This window comes from Culex quinquefasciatus, chromosome 2, assembly GCF_015732765.1.
Source record: "Culex quinquefasciatus strain JHB chromosome 2, VPISU_Cqui_1.0_pri_paternal, whole genome shotgun sequence".
Classification (NCBI taxonomy): Eukaryota; Metazoa; Arthropoda; class Insecta; order Diptera; family Culicidae; genus Culex; species Culex quinquefasciatus.
Genome location: NC_051862.1, coordinates 35,342,440 through 35,359,965, shown reverse-complemented (window position 1 = coordinate 35,359,965; position 17,526 = coordinate 35,342,440). Strand labels below are relative to the sequence as shown.

General features: G+C 34.5%; 1 protein-coding gene across 3 annotated transcripts in view; it reads left to right on the top strand.

The window, feature by feature from the left end:
• The window catches only part of LOC6034233 (ecdysone receptor), a 443,529-nt gene that overhangs the window by 204,941 nt on the left and 221,062 nt on the right, over positions 1-17,526 (top strand). For all 3 annotated transcript variants that reach the window (XM_038253383.1, XM_038253384.1, XM_038253382.1), the window contains one exon: positions 3,035-3,195. In XM_038253383.1, coding sequence (XP_038109311.1) covers positions 3,035-3,195 — 161 coding nt within the window. The remainder of the gene's footprint in view (positions 1-3,034; positions 3,196-17,526) is intronic.

Here is a 17,526-nt window from a genome sequence, read left to right as displayed (position 1 = left end):
AATGTTTTGCTAGAATTTCATTTATTCAAAAATACGAAGAAAAATCTAAATGCGAAGTTTTGAAGATTTTTTCTTCATTAGAAACTGGTAAAATATTTTTCCATTTCTTTGTAGATTGGTTTTAAAATTACAAAGAAAAACATGAAAATTTCACCAGATTCTGTTGAAGGAAAAAATCTGACTTTTTACATCAACGAGGTGGAATTTTCATCTAATTTGATGTAATTTCATTTGTAAGCGTTAAATAAGAAAATACATTACACTAAAATTCCTGGATTTTCATTTTGTTTAAAGTGTTGACCTTAAATTGTGGAACTATTAATGAATATTTATTGATATTGTTATTTTCTGCAAAATTGACAAATTGTTTAAAATATAGATTTTTTAAAATTAAGATTTAGTTAAGACTTCATTATAATTAGCAACCACTAAGTTAACACTGCAAAAAATAAAATGAAAGCTATATCTTTTACTTATAGTTGTAAAATACATGTAAAATCTAGATTGTTTTTTACTAACAGATTCAAACTTGTATATTTTTTTTGTTGATTTTCAGTTTACCTGTTCAATATTTTTTTCACTGTCATTAATTTGACAATTAACTTAAGCTGTGAATTTTAAAATGTGTTTTTTAACCGTTTTTAAAGAAAGCGTTTTCATATTTTTGCTATTGCTTAAGAAGTGCGTACTTCTAAAATTAATGACAAAGGTCACGCTGACTTTTGCGTTTTTTGATAACTTATCGGAATTATGTGTTTTAGAATGATCAGAAAATTTCACACGAAAAATGCTTTTTCCTATTTGCTTATTATAGTTATTTCTTAGCAGTTTCTGTGTTTTTATTCTCTCTCTTTGATGCAAAGTTCCCTTTCTTTTTTTAATATTTTAAATAAATTAATTATTATTTAATGAATAATTAAATATTTTTTTTGTTCTGTTAAAGCATGCGCTGAAATTATTAACGCAACTCGAAGATTTTATTTATTTTTTACTTTTTCTCATTTTATTTCAATTTTTAAGCCCACCCTGTTCAATAACACTGCACAGTGGTCCAGATCGCAAAATTAAGTGGAAAATGGATTTTCCGAAAAATGGTGACGTTTTGGAGCTTTGGTGTCTTCAGAAGAGTTGTTGCAAATGGAAAGGGACAACTTTTGGTTTGGTTCAAAATTAGGGTGGTTCACGATTAGGGTGATTTTGAAAATCTAACTTTTCAGGAATATTTTTGGGAATTTTTTTGTCTTCTAGAAAGTTGATGGGCTTGCCAATCCAAGCAACTTTGTCGAAGACACCAAATTTTATCTCGTAATCTACGCCTTCTATGACCAAATTTATAAAAGCATCTGAGCAAACCTTCAAAAATCAGTTTTTTGAACGTGGCAATTCAGGGTTAACTTTTAGAGAAAAGTGATATTCGGAGCACTTTTAGAGCTCTACAAAACAAACATTTTCATTTTTTGACATGTCAATTTGGACTTAAGGGTCAAAAGTTACAGCCATTTTAAGGTAAAAAAGATGCAAATTTAAAACTTAAATATCTCAAAATGGCGCAAGCCAAATTTTGAGCACTAGGTTGCATTTGAAAGAAGAGATCTAGCATTACAAACGCTGAAAAAATCTCAGGGGTGTTTTTCTTTAAACTTGAGATATCTTCATTTGAAAAAGTCTAATTTTCAAGGGAAAACCATATGGGACCACCCTAACGAAATTCGAAAATTGTCCAAATATATGTTTTTCCATGTAATTTTGCCCGCTGAATCTGAATCTGCCCTCAGAATTGAGCCAAAATGTCAACAAATCGATTTTGGTCATATTTTGGGTTTAAATGATAATTTTACATGGAAACCCAAAATATGACCAAAATCGATTTGTTGACATTTTGGCTCAATTCTGAGGGCAGATTCAGATTCAGCGGGCAAAATTACATGGAAAAACATATATTTGGACAATTTTCGAATTTCGTTAGGTGGTCCCATATGGTTTTCCTTGAAAATTAGACTTTTCAAATGAAGATATCTCAAGTTTAAAAAAACACCCTGAGATTTTTCAGCGTTTGTAGAGCTAGATCTCTTCTTTCAAATGCAACCTAGTGCTTAAAATTTGGCTTGCGCCATTTTGAGATATTTAAGTTTTAAATTTGCATCTTTTTTACCTTAAAATGGCTGTAACTTTTGACCCTTAAGTCCAAATTGACATGTCAAAAAATGAAAATGTTTGTTTTGTAGAGCTCTAAAAGTGCTCCGAATATCACTTTTCTCTAAAAGTTAACCCTGAATTGCCACGTTCAAAAACTGATTTTGAAGGTTTGCTCAGATGCTTTTATAAATTTGGTCATAGAAGGCGTAGATTACGAGATAAATTTTGGTGTCTTCGACAAAGTTGCTTGGATTGGCAAGCCCATCAACTTTTAGAAGACAAAAAATTCCCAAAATATTCCTGAAAAGTTAGATTTTCAAAATCACCCTAATCGTGAACCACCCTAATTTTGAACCAAACCAAAAGTTGCCCCTTTCCATTTGCAACAACTCTTCTGAAGACACCAAAGCTCCAAAACGTCACCATTTTTCGGAAAATCCATTTTCCACTTAATTTTGCGATCTGGACCACTGTGCACTGCCAAACACACATGGAATTGTGCTGGTCGGGACAGACACATTTTTGATGATATTCGCATGAGGGTCCAGGGCTGGCAGGCTGGCAGCTCGTTAGACGGACGCTGGTGAATTTTTGATGAGTCTGGGACCATTTTCCGGACCATTATGTTTGCCATAAATTGGGGACGTTTTTGCGTGTTGGTGTATGTCTGTGCGCAAATCGATACCATCAAATATTAACCAAATTGCACGTTCGAACTTCTTGTTTCGCCAGCAACACTGCAATCAGCTATCAATTGGCAATTACTAGCGAGGAAAATGTGTCTGCGTTGATGTCATTATGAAATTTCGGGAGGGATCTCTCAATCAGCTGTCAATTGTTGATGATTAAATTGTATTAAATTCGAAAACGTACTGATTAATTTTCTCCGTCTTTCCAGCAACAACGAGGAATGGATCTCGTCCCCTAGTCCGGGCAGCGTGCCGGGTTCGGCACCGCCCCTCAGTCCTTCCCCCGGATCGCAGAGCCACACCTACACGACCACCATGTCCCCGATGTCCACCGGCAGCTACGACCCGTACAGTCCAAACGGAAAAATGGGTAAGTGTCTTCTCAGCGAACAGGCCGACCTCTAGCGGCGACTAGCGCAAGCTGCACACGATCAAGTCTGGTGAAGTTCAGATGGCGCCACCACCAGCAAACGATCGTTGAGTGGTCTTCGTTTTTTTCGCGATCTTCAACTTGTTCACTTTTGCTTGTTTCTTGTTGTTTGGCTTTCGTTTTTCCCCTTCTTTTCAATCTTCAAGTCTCACTTTCATGATCGCGCGTTCGTTTTGTTCGACGGTGCGAACTTGTGCGATCGCGTGTTTCTGCGATTTTTGTTTTATCTTTTTTTAATTGTTTCTTTTTTTGCTGCTGCACTCACACTCCTAGAACTCGCTCGTACGTAACGAAACATGAAATATCGATTAGGTACGATCGATTTGTTTGGCGTGAAGGTGTGAGTGTTCGTTTCTATACCCAAAAGGTATCGCGACTTGAAGGTGCTAGGACTTGGCGTTCAAGATCAATGTTGCCCACCGCACCTCAAGTCGAGCTGTAGTTGTGGTAGTTCTGGTTTTTTGTTTGATGAAGTGGGTTCGCGTGATCGCACATTAATTTCAACATTGTCTTTCAGGGGGGACGATCCAGGGGGGCTCGGTGACCTTTTGCGCGAGTAAGTCGACTAGGTGGCGGCGTCGTCGAGACGCGTCTTAAGGGAAAAGGGTGTGCGCCGGCTCGTTAGGGTTGAAAGTGTGAGCAATGTGAGCACAATCCAAGCGACGACGAGATTGACAGGTTCGATGATTGATTGGGGTTGGGTTGATCGTGGGGTTTAATGGGGTGGGCAATTTTTTAGCGGATTTCTCAATGATGAAGGGCTCACGAATCGACCTTCATGCGTGAGTGCGTTTGAGGGATGATTTGATTATTTAAATGATTGGTTTTGGTGGTTTCATATTACAAGTTTATCATAATAATTATAACAATTATTGTTAATTTTACATTAAGTAAGGACTATTTTTTCTATTAAACTGATTTTTTATCAAGATACAGTCTGGACTCGATTTCCGGAAGCCTCGATTATCCGAAATTTTAATATTCCATGGTTTGAATATTTGAAGGACTTTAAAGGACCTTCGTTAAATCAAATCATGGCAAACATATTTTGTTTCATTTTCTACTTGCAATTTGTAGCATTTTTGGAACAATATTTGAGCTGAACGTGCCAAATAAGACAACAACAAAAATCCTAGATAGATTATCCTAAGATTTGATTATTCTATGTGATTTTTTAAGTTTCCGAAAACTAGTTTTTTTTTTGTATTTCATTGAATAATTTTGGAAATTTTGCAAAATTTAGACCACTAGGGATTTAAGAGTAGCTAAAATTCCAAGGATTTTATACAAAAAAAAATGAAATATTAGGAGAATGTCGAATTTTGTTGTATGTTTGGTACAGTATTTTCATCAAGATTTGCCTTTTTGAAATTCAGTCCAGATTCAATTATCTGAAGTTTTCGCAAAAAAAAATATCACTTCGGATTATCGAATCTATGGGTAATGAAATCGCGTTTTTTTGTTAAACATTATTTTTTTCTGGGATTAAATACTCTATCATACATGAAAAAATGTTCATAGCATAAGTGATATGAAAATAAGCAATTCAAGATGGCGCCCAATATGCAATTGAATATTAAGAATATTTATGTGGTCATGAAACAGGCAATCAAACACTCAAATCTGGAGTTTTTTTGAAAAAGGTCCAGTAAACCAAATTTTCAGTTTTTGCTTTTTGGGTGATTTTTAACACCCCTGACTCAAGGCGGTTTCGAAAACACCCAAAAAGCAAAAACTGGAAATTTGGTTTATTGGACCTTTTGAAAAAAAAAAAAAAAAACTCCAGAAATGCACCTAATTTGACTTCCAAAAAAAATTACACATTTTTTAGGACTCGAATTATTGGAAATGGAGAGTTTCTGATAATCGAGATTGAGTTCAGTTAATTCCTCTTGTATACATTACTTTGAATGTAGAGTTGAGCAATTCCCTACCAAAACCGGAAATGGATTTTATTTGTATTTTTTTATTTGGCCCAAACTTTGTGGGGCCTTCCCTATGACCAAATAAGCTATTTTGTGTCATTGGTTCACCCATACAAGTCTCCATACAATTTTGGCTGCTGTCTATACAAAAATGGTATGTAAATATTCAAACAGCTGTAACTTTTAAGTGAATTTTCTGATCAATTTGGTATCTTCGGCAAAGTTGTAGGTATTGTTGAGGACTTTTGAGAAACAGATAGGTACACGGAAAAAAATTGCAGATTTTTTTTATCAACTTTTTTTTCACTAAAATTAATTTTCCAAAATACGTATATTTTGATTTTCGAGATTTTTTGATATGTTTTAGGGGACAAAAATCCGCAACTTTTGAGCCATAGAGAAACATGGTCAAAAAATCTGCCGCTGAGTTATGAATTTTTGAAAAAATAGTGATTTTTGGAAAAAATCTGAGCTTTATGCAAAAACAAGTTTGACATTATTTTTTAATGCAAAATTGAATTTGCAATCGAAAAGAACTCTACAGATTTTTTGATAAAGGGCTCCGTTTTCAAGATATAGCCACCGAAAGTTTGATTTTAGCGAAATATTTGCAGTTTTTCAATTTTTAAAAATAGTGACCATGAGTGACCGTCTCTAAAAAATTTTTTTTGTAGAGTTCTGAAAATTTGCTTTAAAATAGTCTAAGAGACATTGAAGATTGGACCTCGGAAATCAAGACTAGCATTTTAAATGGGCGTAATATTCAATGTTTGGCCCTTTTAAAATGTTAGTCTTGATTTAAAAATTTTCAAAATATTTTTTTCGAAGAGATCGGAAAATTTCATAAATGTTTTATGTGTTAACATTGAAAATCGGACCATTAGTTGCTGAGATATCGACATTAGAAAATGGTAAGTTGTTTTGGTGAGACTTAGAAAACTTCAATTTTCGTGTTTCTTTTTCTTAAAGCGGCTCTATCTCAGCAACCCGAGGTCCAATCTTCAATGTCTCTTAGATAATTTTATAGCAAATTTTCTGAACTTTTCAAAAAAAATATTTTTAGAAACGGTCACTCGTGGTCACTGTTTTTAAAAATTGAAAAACTGCAGATATTTCGCTCAAATCAAACTTTCGGTGGCTATATCTGTAAACGGAGCCCTTTATCAAAAAATCTGTAAAGTACTTTTCGATTGCAAATTCAATTTTGCATTAAAAAATAATGTCAAACTTGTTTTTGCATGAAACTTCAATTTTTTCCAAAAATCACTGTTTTTTTTTCAAAAATTCATAACTCGTCGGCAGATTTTTTGACCATGTTTCTCTTTGTCTCAAAAGTTGCGGATTTGTGTCCCTTAAAACATATCAAAAAATCTCGAAAATCAAAAATACGTATTTTGGAAAAATGAGTTTCAGTGACAAAAAAGTTGATTTAAAAATCTGCAATTTTTTTTTCCGTGTACCTATTTTTTTTTTCTCAAAAGTCCTCAACAATACCTACAACTTTGCCGAAGACACAAAATTGATCAGAAAATTCACTCAAAAGTTACAGCTGTTTGAATATTTACATACCATTTTTGTATGGACAGCTGCCAAAATTGTATGGAGACTTGTATGGGTGAACCAATGACGCAAAATAGCTTATTTGGTCATAGGGAAGGCCCCACAAAGTTTAAGTCAAATAAAAAATACAAAAAATAAAAATTGTCGAAATCGGCCGATTTCGTAGACAGTTCCCAAGTAACATTTTAGGCTTTATCAAAGCTGTCACAACCGCTATAAAACCTATCAGCCAAAACCAACATTTAAACCCCTTAGTCGTAACAAACTCCCCAGAACCTTGATAAACCCCACTTAAAACCCAAAAGGACCTCCGCAAAAGGTTGTTACGGCCTATTTATAAAACCTACATAGGAGTTCAAGGCTTTACAACTGAATCCTAACAACATCCTCAAAGCCTTGATAAAACCTTTGTTAAAACCTAGTCAGGAGTTATGGAAAAATGACATTTCATACTTCTTCAAACGTCTTATGCCAAATAGGTTTTATTTTGGCAAAAATAAGTTTTCGTCTTGCCAAATGAAATTATGGAGATGGTTGTCAAAAATGGCGATGATAAATAATAGATATTAGAGGTAATCTAAATAATTTGAAAGCTCCTTTCTCGCAATTGATGGCTCAAATTCAGCTGCGGTTGAAATTTTATTGATAAATGTAGGGGAGATAGAGCCAAAAAATTCAACTCGCTTTATCAAAAATCAATATTTTGTAATCATACTGTTTAATGTTAAAAAATATTTTATTGCAATTCTTTGAAAAAAAATGTTCAAAATATTTTTAAACATCTATCGCTATATTAATCATACCAGAAATTCAGCATAAATGTGTGTTTTCATCAAATTTAATTCAAATTTTTCAGTTTTTCATTTTTTCATTCAAGATGGCGGTCAATCATATTCAATCAGAGCACGCGTTTAGCGCCATATTTATGCACTGCTATTTGGCCGCGATAAATGCTCTTTTAGGAGCTTATGGGTTTAAGTGAGCTTTTTACATGCCTAATGGCACTTGACAGCTACAACACCCTAGGTTTTAACAAAGCATGCGATAAAACCGTTTGGCATGGCATTGCCATCTGGTTTTCAAGCCTCTATTAAAACTTTCATAAAACCTTATTGAAAGCCAGTCGGCTTTTATTTCCACCCGGTTTTAGGTCCGAGGCATAAAACCCTGTTAGAACCTATTAATTGGCTATTGCTTGTTGGTTGCGGTGAATGCCCAAATAAAACTATTAAGCAATCAAGATGCTACAATAAAACCTCAATGAAACTTGGTGGTGGCTAGTTGGTTTAAAAATGTTACTTGTGTTGCATAGTTCCTTTTAACATCCAAAATTGTTTAGCTGGAAAAACTGATATCAGTTTATTTCTTAACTGTAATGTATTTTTGTATGATATTTGGACTTCCAAAACCGTTAAATAAAATTAGAATTGTCACTCAAGTAAAGTATTTTTTTTTATTTTAATTGTATTTTGTTCATGTTCTCAAAACTCTCATAAACTTTTTGCCTTTGAAAATATCATATATGATACAATTTATTTTCTGTCCAAATCCAAACAATTTTTTAGAAATTTTAATTGTTTATGATTAGTTAAATATGATAAAAACCTAGGATTTTTTGAAAAGTTCCTATTAGTTATGAGACTCTCTTTTTTTAGGACTTTTTCAAATAAAGCTCTAGGATTTTACCGTGCAATTTGATGTTTTGTTGTTGCATTCCATTGTTTATTTTATCTCTCTAAATTTAAGTTATGAAGCATTTTCTAATTGACATTCAAACTTTTTTAAAATTATCAATTATTTTTTTTTTCATAAAAATTATGAATTATTTTGAGAATTGATGTGTGTTTTGTTTTATAGGTTATGTTGAAATTTTCTTAAACCACTTTTGACAATATAAATTTCATATAAAAAATGCCTACTATTTATTTTAGATTGACAAAATATCAAAAAAGTTTTGGAAATTTCGGAAATAGCTTATGATTGGTCAACCTGAGCTTGTTATTTTGTCATTGTGTGTTCTTGATTTATTACTTCAGGGATGATTTAAAAAAATGTTTTTTTTTCAATTTTAGTTTTTTTCTTCTGATAAGTTTTAGTTAAATTGAAATCCTAAAATAATTACAACTTAACTCTAATTAAAGCTTTTTTGAAAATAACAAACAAATTAATATAAGCATGATTTTCTAATTACTTTTTTGAGGTAACGGGATCATGTTTGATAATTTGTTTGGTTTAAAAACTAACTTAATCCACCTATGTGGTTGATGCCTTCCTCACTTTTTACCAACAATGGGTAATATGAGTGGTTTGAACACATATTTCAGCTATTTTTTTTAGGCCCAGAAAAATAAGTACACAGATATAACTTAAGTTGTCATAACTCGAGACAGGGTTGCCAGATCTTCAATTATGTGGACTCGTTGGAAAGGTCTCTAGATTACCTAACCAACGATGGGTCGGATGATGGATCCGGACATCGTTTACATGCATTTAAGTGAGATCCGGCTTCAAAAAAGTACATAAATATCACTTAAGTGGTCATAACTCGAGACAGGGTTGCCAGATCTTCAATTATGTGGACTCATTGGAAAAGTCTCTTGATTACCTAACCAACAATGTGTCGGATAATGGTTCCGGACATCGTTTACATACATTTAAGTGAGATCCGGCTTCAAAAAAGTACACAAATATCACTTAAGTGGTCATAACTCGAGACAGGGTTGCCAGGTCTTCAATTATGTAGACTCGTTGGAAAGGTCTCTTGATTACCTAACCAACAATGTGTCGGGTAATGGTTCCGGACATCGTTCACATACATTTAAGTGAGATCCGGCTTCAAAAAAGTACATAAATATCACTTAAGTGGTAATAACTCGAGACAGGGTTGCCAGATCTTCAATTATGTGGACTCGTTGGAAAGGTCTCTTGATTACCTAACCAATGATGGGTCGGATGATGGATCCGGACATCATTTACATGCAGTTAAGTGAGATCCGGCTTCAAAAAAGTACATAAATATCACTTAAGTGGTCATAACTCGAGACATGGTTGCCAGATCCTCGATGATTTGGACTCGTTGGAAAGGTCTCTTGATTACCTATCCAACGAGGGGTCGGATGATGGTTCCGGACATCGTTTACATACATTTAAGTGAGATCCGGCTTCAAAAAAGTACATAAATATCACTTAAGTGGTCATAACTCGAGACAGGGTTGCCAGATCTTCAATGTTATGGACTCGTTGGAAAGGTCTTTTGATTACCTAACCAACGATGGGTTGGATGATGGATCCGGACATCGTTTACATGCATATAATTGAGATCCGGATATATGTGAAAACACATTTTTATACATAACTTTTGAACTACTTATCGAAACTTCAAACAATTCAATAGCGATGTATGGGACCCTAAACCAAGTCGATTGCAACTGGTTCGATCAAAATCGGTTCTGCCAGTGCTGAGAAAACTTGGCAAGATTTTTGAACACATACATACATACACACACACACATACACACACACACACATACACACACACACACAGACATTTGTTCAGTTTTCGATTCTGAGTCGATATGTATACATGAAGGTGGGTCTTCGAGCTTTTAATAAAAAGTTCATTTTTAGAGCAGGATTATAGCCTTACCTCAGTGAGGAAGGCAAAAGTAAATCAAAAGCAATATGCAACATTTTCAACGTTTTTTTTCCTTGAAATCATTACTCATATTATGTTGTTTTTGTTTGTTATTATTTGTACCTTTTCCAGGTTACCCAATAAAATATCCTGATCATTTGACAATAACCAATCTTGAACTTTTACAGGAAGATGAAAATTTTACTTTTCACCATCAGCTCTTTTTGGCTGCGGAGATACAATGACGCTCTTCAACGTTTCACTCTCTTTCTTTATCTCTCTGATTATACTGTATCGGTGCTCGGCTGTTTATCTGCTGCGATGGCGATATAATCTTGTTATTGGTTGGCAGAAGAGTTGACAACGGGTGACAGTTACTTGGGCGTAACTGATTGTCAGTAAAGTATGGTTTGGGTGTAGCAAGAATCATTTTTTTTGCTAATTTGTTAGCCTTGTTCTTATTTATTTTCAAGATTTGTAGTTTCATGATCTTGAATCCTTCAAAGTAAAATTAAGTATATTTTATAAATTTAGTTACAATGTAACTCCACAACTTCCATCATGGCGCCAATTCGTGACCGTGACAACCGCGTCCCTTGCCATTTCGCCAGGCCATTCCCCAGGGCACAGAAAAAAAATAATTACCATTCGTCGGTTTTCCTGGCCCCAAAGGCTTCCCTGCGCAAATAATTTGCAATTAAAACGAGCTAATAATACGAACCTCTTTTCCTCCACTCCCAAAACCATCAACTCGATACTTCCTGTGCCGCTGCCTGGCCGGAAAGTTCATTCTCATAAATCAATCGCGCGTTCCGATGATGATGAATTGAGTTCGCGCTTTTTATTCGCGAGGCAAAAAGGGCATCCCCACTCGAAAGCAACAAACAGGAAGCACGGACTTCTCCATGGTGATCTCGCCTAGCACTCAGCGTACTTTTGCTCCACTAATAGTTGGAACTAAGCCGAAGTCACGACTCCCGGGGTCTAGTGGTCCCCCCCCCCTCTTTCGATAATCACCCCCTTAAGGTACACCCCCCCCCCCTGCATCGGAACAGAGGAGAAGAGGTTGGTTGCTAACGAGAAGAGACCTTTGCGCTGGCAACACTGTTGTGTGCAGTTGTGGACTTGGACTTGATTGCAACCTTGAACTTTTTGTGCCCGATGTTGGCTCGATAATGCAAAGTAAATGAAAACCAGTGAAGCACTCAAAGGTTGTGCAATTCGAAGGGGGGCTCCTGGGGAGCAGTTCTCGAGGAAGACAATGATTTTGTCAATATTAATATGTTTCTCAATTTTGGATGGCAATGAAAGTTCCTAAAAGTTTGAAAAAATCGACTATAAAGAGTCAGGCAATAAGTTTTTCTAATGTCTTTCGTTTTTAACAAATTAAATTAATGCAAGGTTGGTTTTCTAACTTCCAGTTTCTTCTCCTACTAAATCATTTTAATTTTACTTGTTCCTGAAATGTTTTGTGAGTTTTGTTTTTATTTTTACAATATAATTTCTTTTCGTTTCAATATTATTTTTGTTAAAAATTTCATTCTTCCAATTACGAAAACATTTTTGAAAAGATTAATTCAATGTCCTGTAACATTTCTGAGGTTTTTTTATGCTTTAAATTTTTGAATAGGAGCAATATTTGAAAATAAAAATATGACAAAATGTCTGAATTCGAACATATTTCAATGTATTTTAAATTCTTTCAAAACAATTAATTGCTATTTCAGTAATATTTCCGTGAGTAATTTTTTATTCCTTCTATCATAAGCAGTTCTTCAAACAGTTTTTATAAAAGTTTGAAATCGAAATTATTTGGATAAATATTATATTTTTTCTTTTTATTCGTTTCATTAATATTTTGTGAATTTTTCTATTCATTAAAACATGAGCAGTTATTTTTTTAAAAGCTATATGACAAAATTTGTTGATTCGAAGTCACTGAAAAGAGTTTTTTTAATCTTAAAAAATAATTCTGTGACATAATTTTGGCTCAAGAAAAAAAGTTTTGAGGAGGGCTGCGGAGTCGGGTCATATTTCAAACGACTCCGACTCCGACTCCGACTCCGGCTTTCTCAGATTTGCTAACTCCGACTCCGACTCCGGCTCCGGCTTTGAACAAATTGTTGGCTCCGACTCCGACTCCGGCCTACCAACTCTAGCCGACTCCGACTCCAGCTTTCAACAAATGGTTGGCTCCGACTCCGACTCCACATATTTTTAAATGTTTCAAAAGTTAGTTAACTATTATTAGTTAATTATTTTAAAAACATTGATAAATAGGATTATTTAATAACTCTCTAAGCGTCATGTTTTTCTCAAGAAAAATAAGATAAGTAAAACTAAAGTAAAGTAAATAAACGGAAAAAAGTTTCTAGGTTACAAGTTTTATACGTTATGGAAACAGAAATCAAAAAATATCTTCAGTTTTAGAGGCATTTTGAGAAGAAAAGTTTGTAAGTAAATTTGAATTTACTTGCTTAACCTCAAATTTGAAAATATTTTTTTCAAAGCTAATAAATTTTAATATGAAATTGTTATTTTTGAATGAATAACTAAAAGAAATCTGACCATAATGATCTATTGAACATTAAAATTCAATTTGCTCACTTTCAGGCTGACATTTGTATAAAGCACAGTGATAGGCACCTTGTTTTTTTAAATGACAATTTTAAACGAAACTTTTTTTTGTTTTTTTTTTGTTTAGACGTACATGGACATTACGCAATGGCTGGAGGAGATTATTATTGCAAATCAATGTATCTAAACAATTTGTTCGTGGAAAAGACGCTTAAGATATCCTTTTCAAATATCTGTGACATGGAAAATATTTTAACCTGGAAATTTTTAATTTATTTTAATTTTAAAATTTTATATACTTTAAAAAGGAGGTGCACGGTACTTTGTGAATCTTCAACTAAAACGAAGCTTTATGGATGATCTTGCGCCTCCATCAAAATATATGAAAAAACTTAAAATATAATAAAAAACAAATATCCACAAGTAAAATATTTTCTAGGTCACAAATATTTATTTTTTTAAGGTACATTGATTTGCAATGATTATCACCTTCCGTCATATTGGCGTAAGACTTTGCGTAAGACATACAGTATGAGAAAATTCGTACCAGTTGATAATATTTTGATTCTGAGTTTTTTATTTATAATATTTGAAAAATAAATTAAAATCGTATATTTTGTTCTATACATTTTTTATTAGTTCATTTTTGTACTGAATTCTTAAGATTTGTTCAACGATAATTTGCAACGATATCAAAATAGTTTACCTAAAATCAACATCAACAATCAATGATTATTTCAAATTTGCTGCAACTTCTTTTTACATTTTTTGTTAGTTTAAATTATTTAAAATGCAACACTTTGATTTTCTTGTACTCAGTTATAAACAAAATGCGCATGTTGAGTTCCAAGTAAGAGATTGTTATTATCGTTGATTATTTGTTAAACTGTCAGTGACTCTTTTTCGATCTGCAAAAACAGTGATTACTATTTATAATCATTTTATGTACCTCGTAATTTTTTCCTAAAAAAATTATTTAACTTAAAACCTCTAAGACATTCGCCATCGGGGTAACAGATGACTTTGTGTGTACTTTTTTCAGAAATAACTGGATAAAATTTGATCAAATTTGAATTGAAAGGGAACATAAATATAGTCTGACTACATAACCAATATTTTTTTATTATTTTTTGATACTACATACTTGGGTAAGAGGTTATCATTTAGTGATTATAGTGTAATAACACAATTAGAGCTTTTCAATCACAATAAAAAGCTTCAAATACATAATGGCATCTGATAAATCAATCAAAAATATAAGTTGTTTTGTAAATTAAGCTGTTATATAGGAAATACTGAACAATAAAAAAACATATTTTTTGTTGAATTTAAGATAACTCCGGCTCCGACTCCAACTCCGGGTTATCAGAAATCTTCGGCTCCGACTCCGACTCCGACTCCAGCTCATAAAATTTAGCCAACTCCGGCTCCGACTCCGACTCCAGCTGTTCTAGTTTTGACGACTCCGACTCCGACTCCGACTCCAGGTCCCCAAAAAGACCCGACTCCACCGACTGCGGCTCCGACTCCGACTCCGACTCCACAGCCCTGAGTTTTGAGTGTTTCTTTTTATTCTTTCAAACATGGGGAGTTTTTAAATACTTTAAGAAGAAAACGTCTAAATTGAATTATAGTTTTAATAATTTCAAATTCATTCAAAAATTTCGACCTTTTTGTCCAATTGCCCTTAAGTCTTCGATCAGGGATGTTTTATTTTTATTGTTTAGTTTTATACAACGAATTCAATTTAAAATTGGGTACTAAAGTCCTATGTCAATTTTTATGTACAACGGTAAAAAACACGATAAAAAACCATTTCTGATCACTTTTTATCGTTTTAATGCAATTTTTTTTTGACAAGACAACATTTTTTCGATGGATCAACTATGGTCCCCTTGGAACGAGCTGTCAAGTAGGAGCTTTTCTGTCAAGAAGGACCGCGAGGTTAATTTTTCAAAATTGATTTAAAAATCCATTTTAAACTCTTTGTGCTCGTACAAAGGGTCATTGCACTCAGAAAAATAAGCTTTATCGCTGTAAACAATAATATCAGCAATCTAAGCTTCATTTTAGGACCCAATTATGACCATTTGAGATAGTGTCAAATTTTTGGCAAAAATGGCTTACTGTCAAAAACAACAAAGATTTATTTACATATTTTCAAAAAAAAAAAATTTGGACCTAACATTTGATATGGCCAAAAATAAGTGTAATAGGTTTGATATTACACTTCAAAAAATATTTGTTCTCAGAAAACGGAAAATGTTATGAAAGTGTTATTTTTTGTTATGTAAAATTTGAAAACTTTTTTTTGCTTAAAATAAGAGTTTTTCGAAAAACTGGCAACACTGCCAAATGATTTTGACCAACCTCCCAGCGAGAATTCTGGCTCGATCCGAAATTCTCAGTGGGCTTTAACATAGCTCAAAAGATGCAATTTTTGTTCATCTAAAACACTTCCAAAAATGAGATTTGTCAAAAATAGTTATTAAATATTTTGTGTGAATTGTCGAATTAAAATTGGGAATTATTTTAGAGTGTCAATTTTATTTTCTGAAAAGTCCTAAGCAATATTTACAACTTTGCCGACGACTGCAAGCTGATCAGAGGCCGGTTGTCAAGATGCTGATTTTTGAATATTTTAAAAGCCTTTTTGTATGGAAAGCCGCCAAATTTCTGTGGATACTTTTATGGGACGAACTCATTTTGCAAAAAGTTTTCTTCGGTCATAAAAAAGTTCTGGATTTTTTTTTTTGAAAAGGTCCAATAAACCATTTTTTTGTTTTTGCTTTTTGGGTGTTTTTTAATAACCCTGACTCAAGGCGGTTTCAAAAACACCCAAAAGGCAAAAATTGGAAATTTGGTTTATTGGACCTTTAAAAAAAATCCAGAGTTCATCTTTTAGAACACTGAACTTTTCAAAGACTCATTAGCCAAAACTAAGATAAATCCGAGGATTTTTGATTTGGATTCTGCTGGATTGACGTGAAATTGCTGCATTTAAAAAACTTCAAAATCACATAGCAAATAAAAAAAAAAAACAATTTCAAAAATCACAGAGAAATTCTCACCTCCCATTTGAGAGGGGATTCAAGGGGGGAACCTAATTGACTCCGTCTGACCCAGAATGCGCCAGAATTGAATGGCAAATTCTGGCAGGAAACAGTGTTGTGCGCAGGGGAGAGTGCTTCCATACCTCCAAAAACTCAATCCAACCAGACCTCGGGTGGCAAACAGAGTTCTGGATCAATGAACTGAATTGCGTTGTCGGCGCGCCGGTGTCAGTTTTTATTTAGAACAATCGGGTGCGCTAGACGACAATGAACCATTACCTACGTCAACCTGGCCGGCCGCGGAAATGTCTGGCGAACAGGGACTAAGCATGGATTTTTTTTTAATTGAAAAAAATATATAATCAGTGGTAATTTACAGCGGTACTGTTTGAAAGTGGTATAATTTTACAGTGGTACCAGTACGCAGTGGTACTGTTTTACAGCGGTACTGTTTGACAGTTGTACTGAGCTACTGTTGTACAGCGGTACCGTTGAACAATGGATTTTTTTCACTCAGGGATGGTTCAATTTCTGAGTGCAACCCTGCGGCTAGAACGAAGTCCTTCAAACCAGTCGCCATGGTGGACAACGGATCACGTTACACGGAAGTGTTGCTCGTCTGGACGCAGCGAACCGTTCTGGTAAAATGTGTTTCAGTCCAAATCGTGGTCGTAGGATTTTTTTCTAGGGCTTCATAGCGATTGCAATGCCGGCGGCATGTGCCGCCCAGTAATTGGGTTAACTCTTTATTCCTCTGACCGGGGGTTGAGTTCTGGGTATAACGATTTTCGCGTTGGGACAGGTCATGGCGGTTTTTCGGTGTTAAATTTGCTAGGACTTGAGTGGAATATTTTGAGGTAGGTCACAGACTTAGCACAAGCAGCCAAGAACATCATTTGTAAAGTCAGCTGCGCAAACAATTTTTAATTAATAGAGTGAATCACTCCCATTACCACCCCCATAAAACCGTTTAAAGCCACATTACGATCCAGATCGCTGTTATCAGCGCTGCTGCAGGGTACAATTACCACTTCTTCCATAAACCTCATGCATCAATTACCGCATCTGATGATTGTAATTAAAATGTAAATTTACCGCCGCCATTGCGGCAGTTAATTCCGGTATCCGAGTATCTATTTTCGTCAGGTGCAATCAACCGCCTATTTATTTATTAAATCACAACCCGTCCCAAAAAAAATGTGTGTACTCAAGACTAACTACACATCGCAAATGCAAATGTACGTGAATGCATCGCAAGAAGCAGCAGCAGTCCCCTCTCAATGGACTCAACATCAACGCGTTGAATGGGACGCGAAGCCGGTCAATTGCAGTGTGTATGTACAAATTGCAACCCGGGTGTACAATATCGCTTTACAGCTGCCACTCACAAAAAACGGTGTACAACTGTGTACAGACGATAAATTGTTGACCGGGGTTTAAGTCATGTGACGTTGGGGTAGGTTCGGGATGATGATGACGGGAAGCTGGTGCGATTGGGATGACGTTACCGGGGATGACTCAG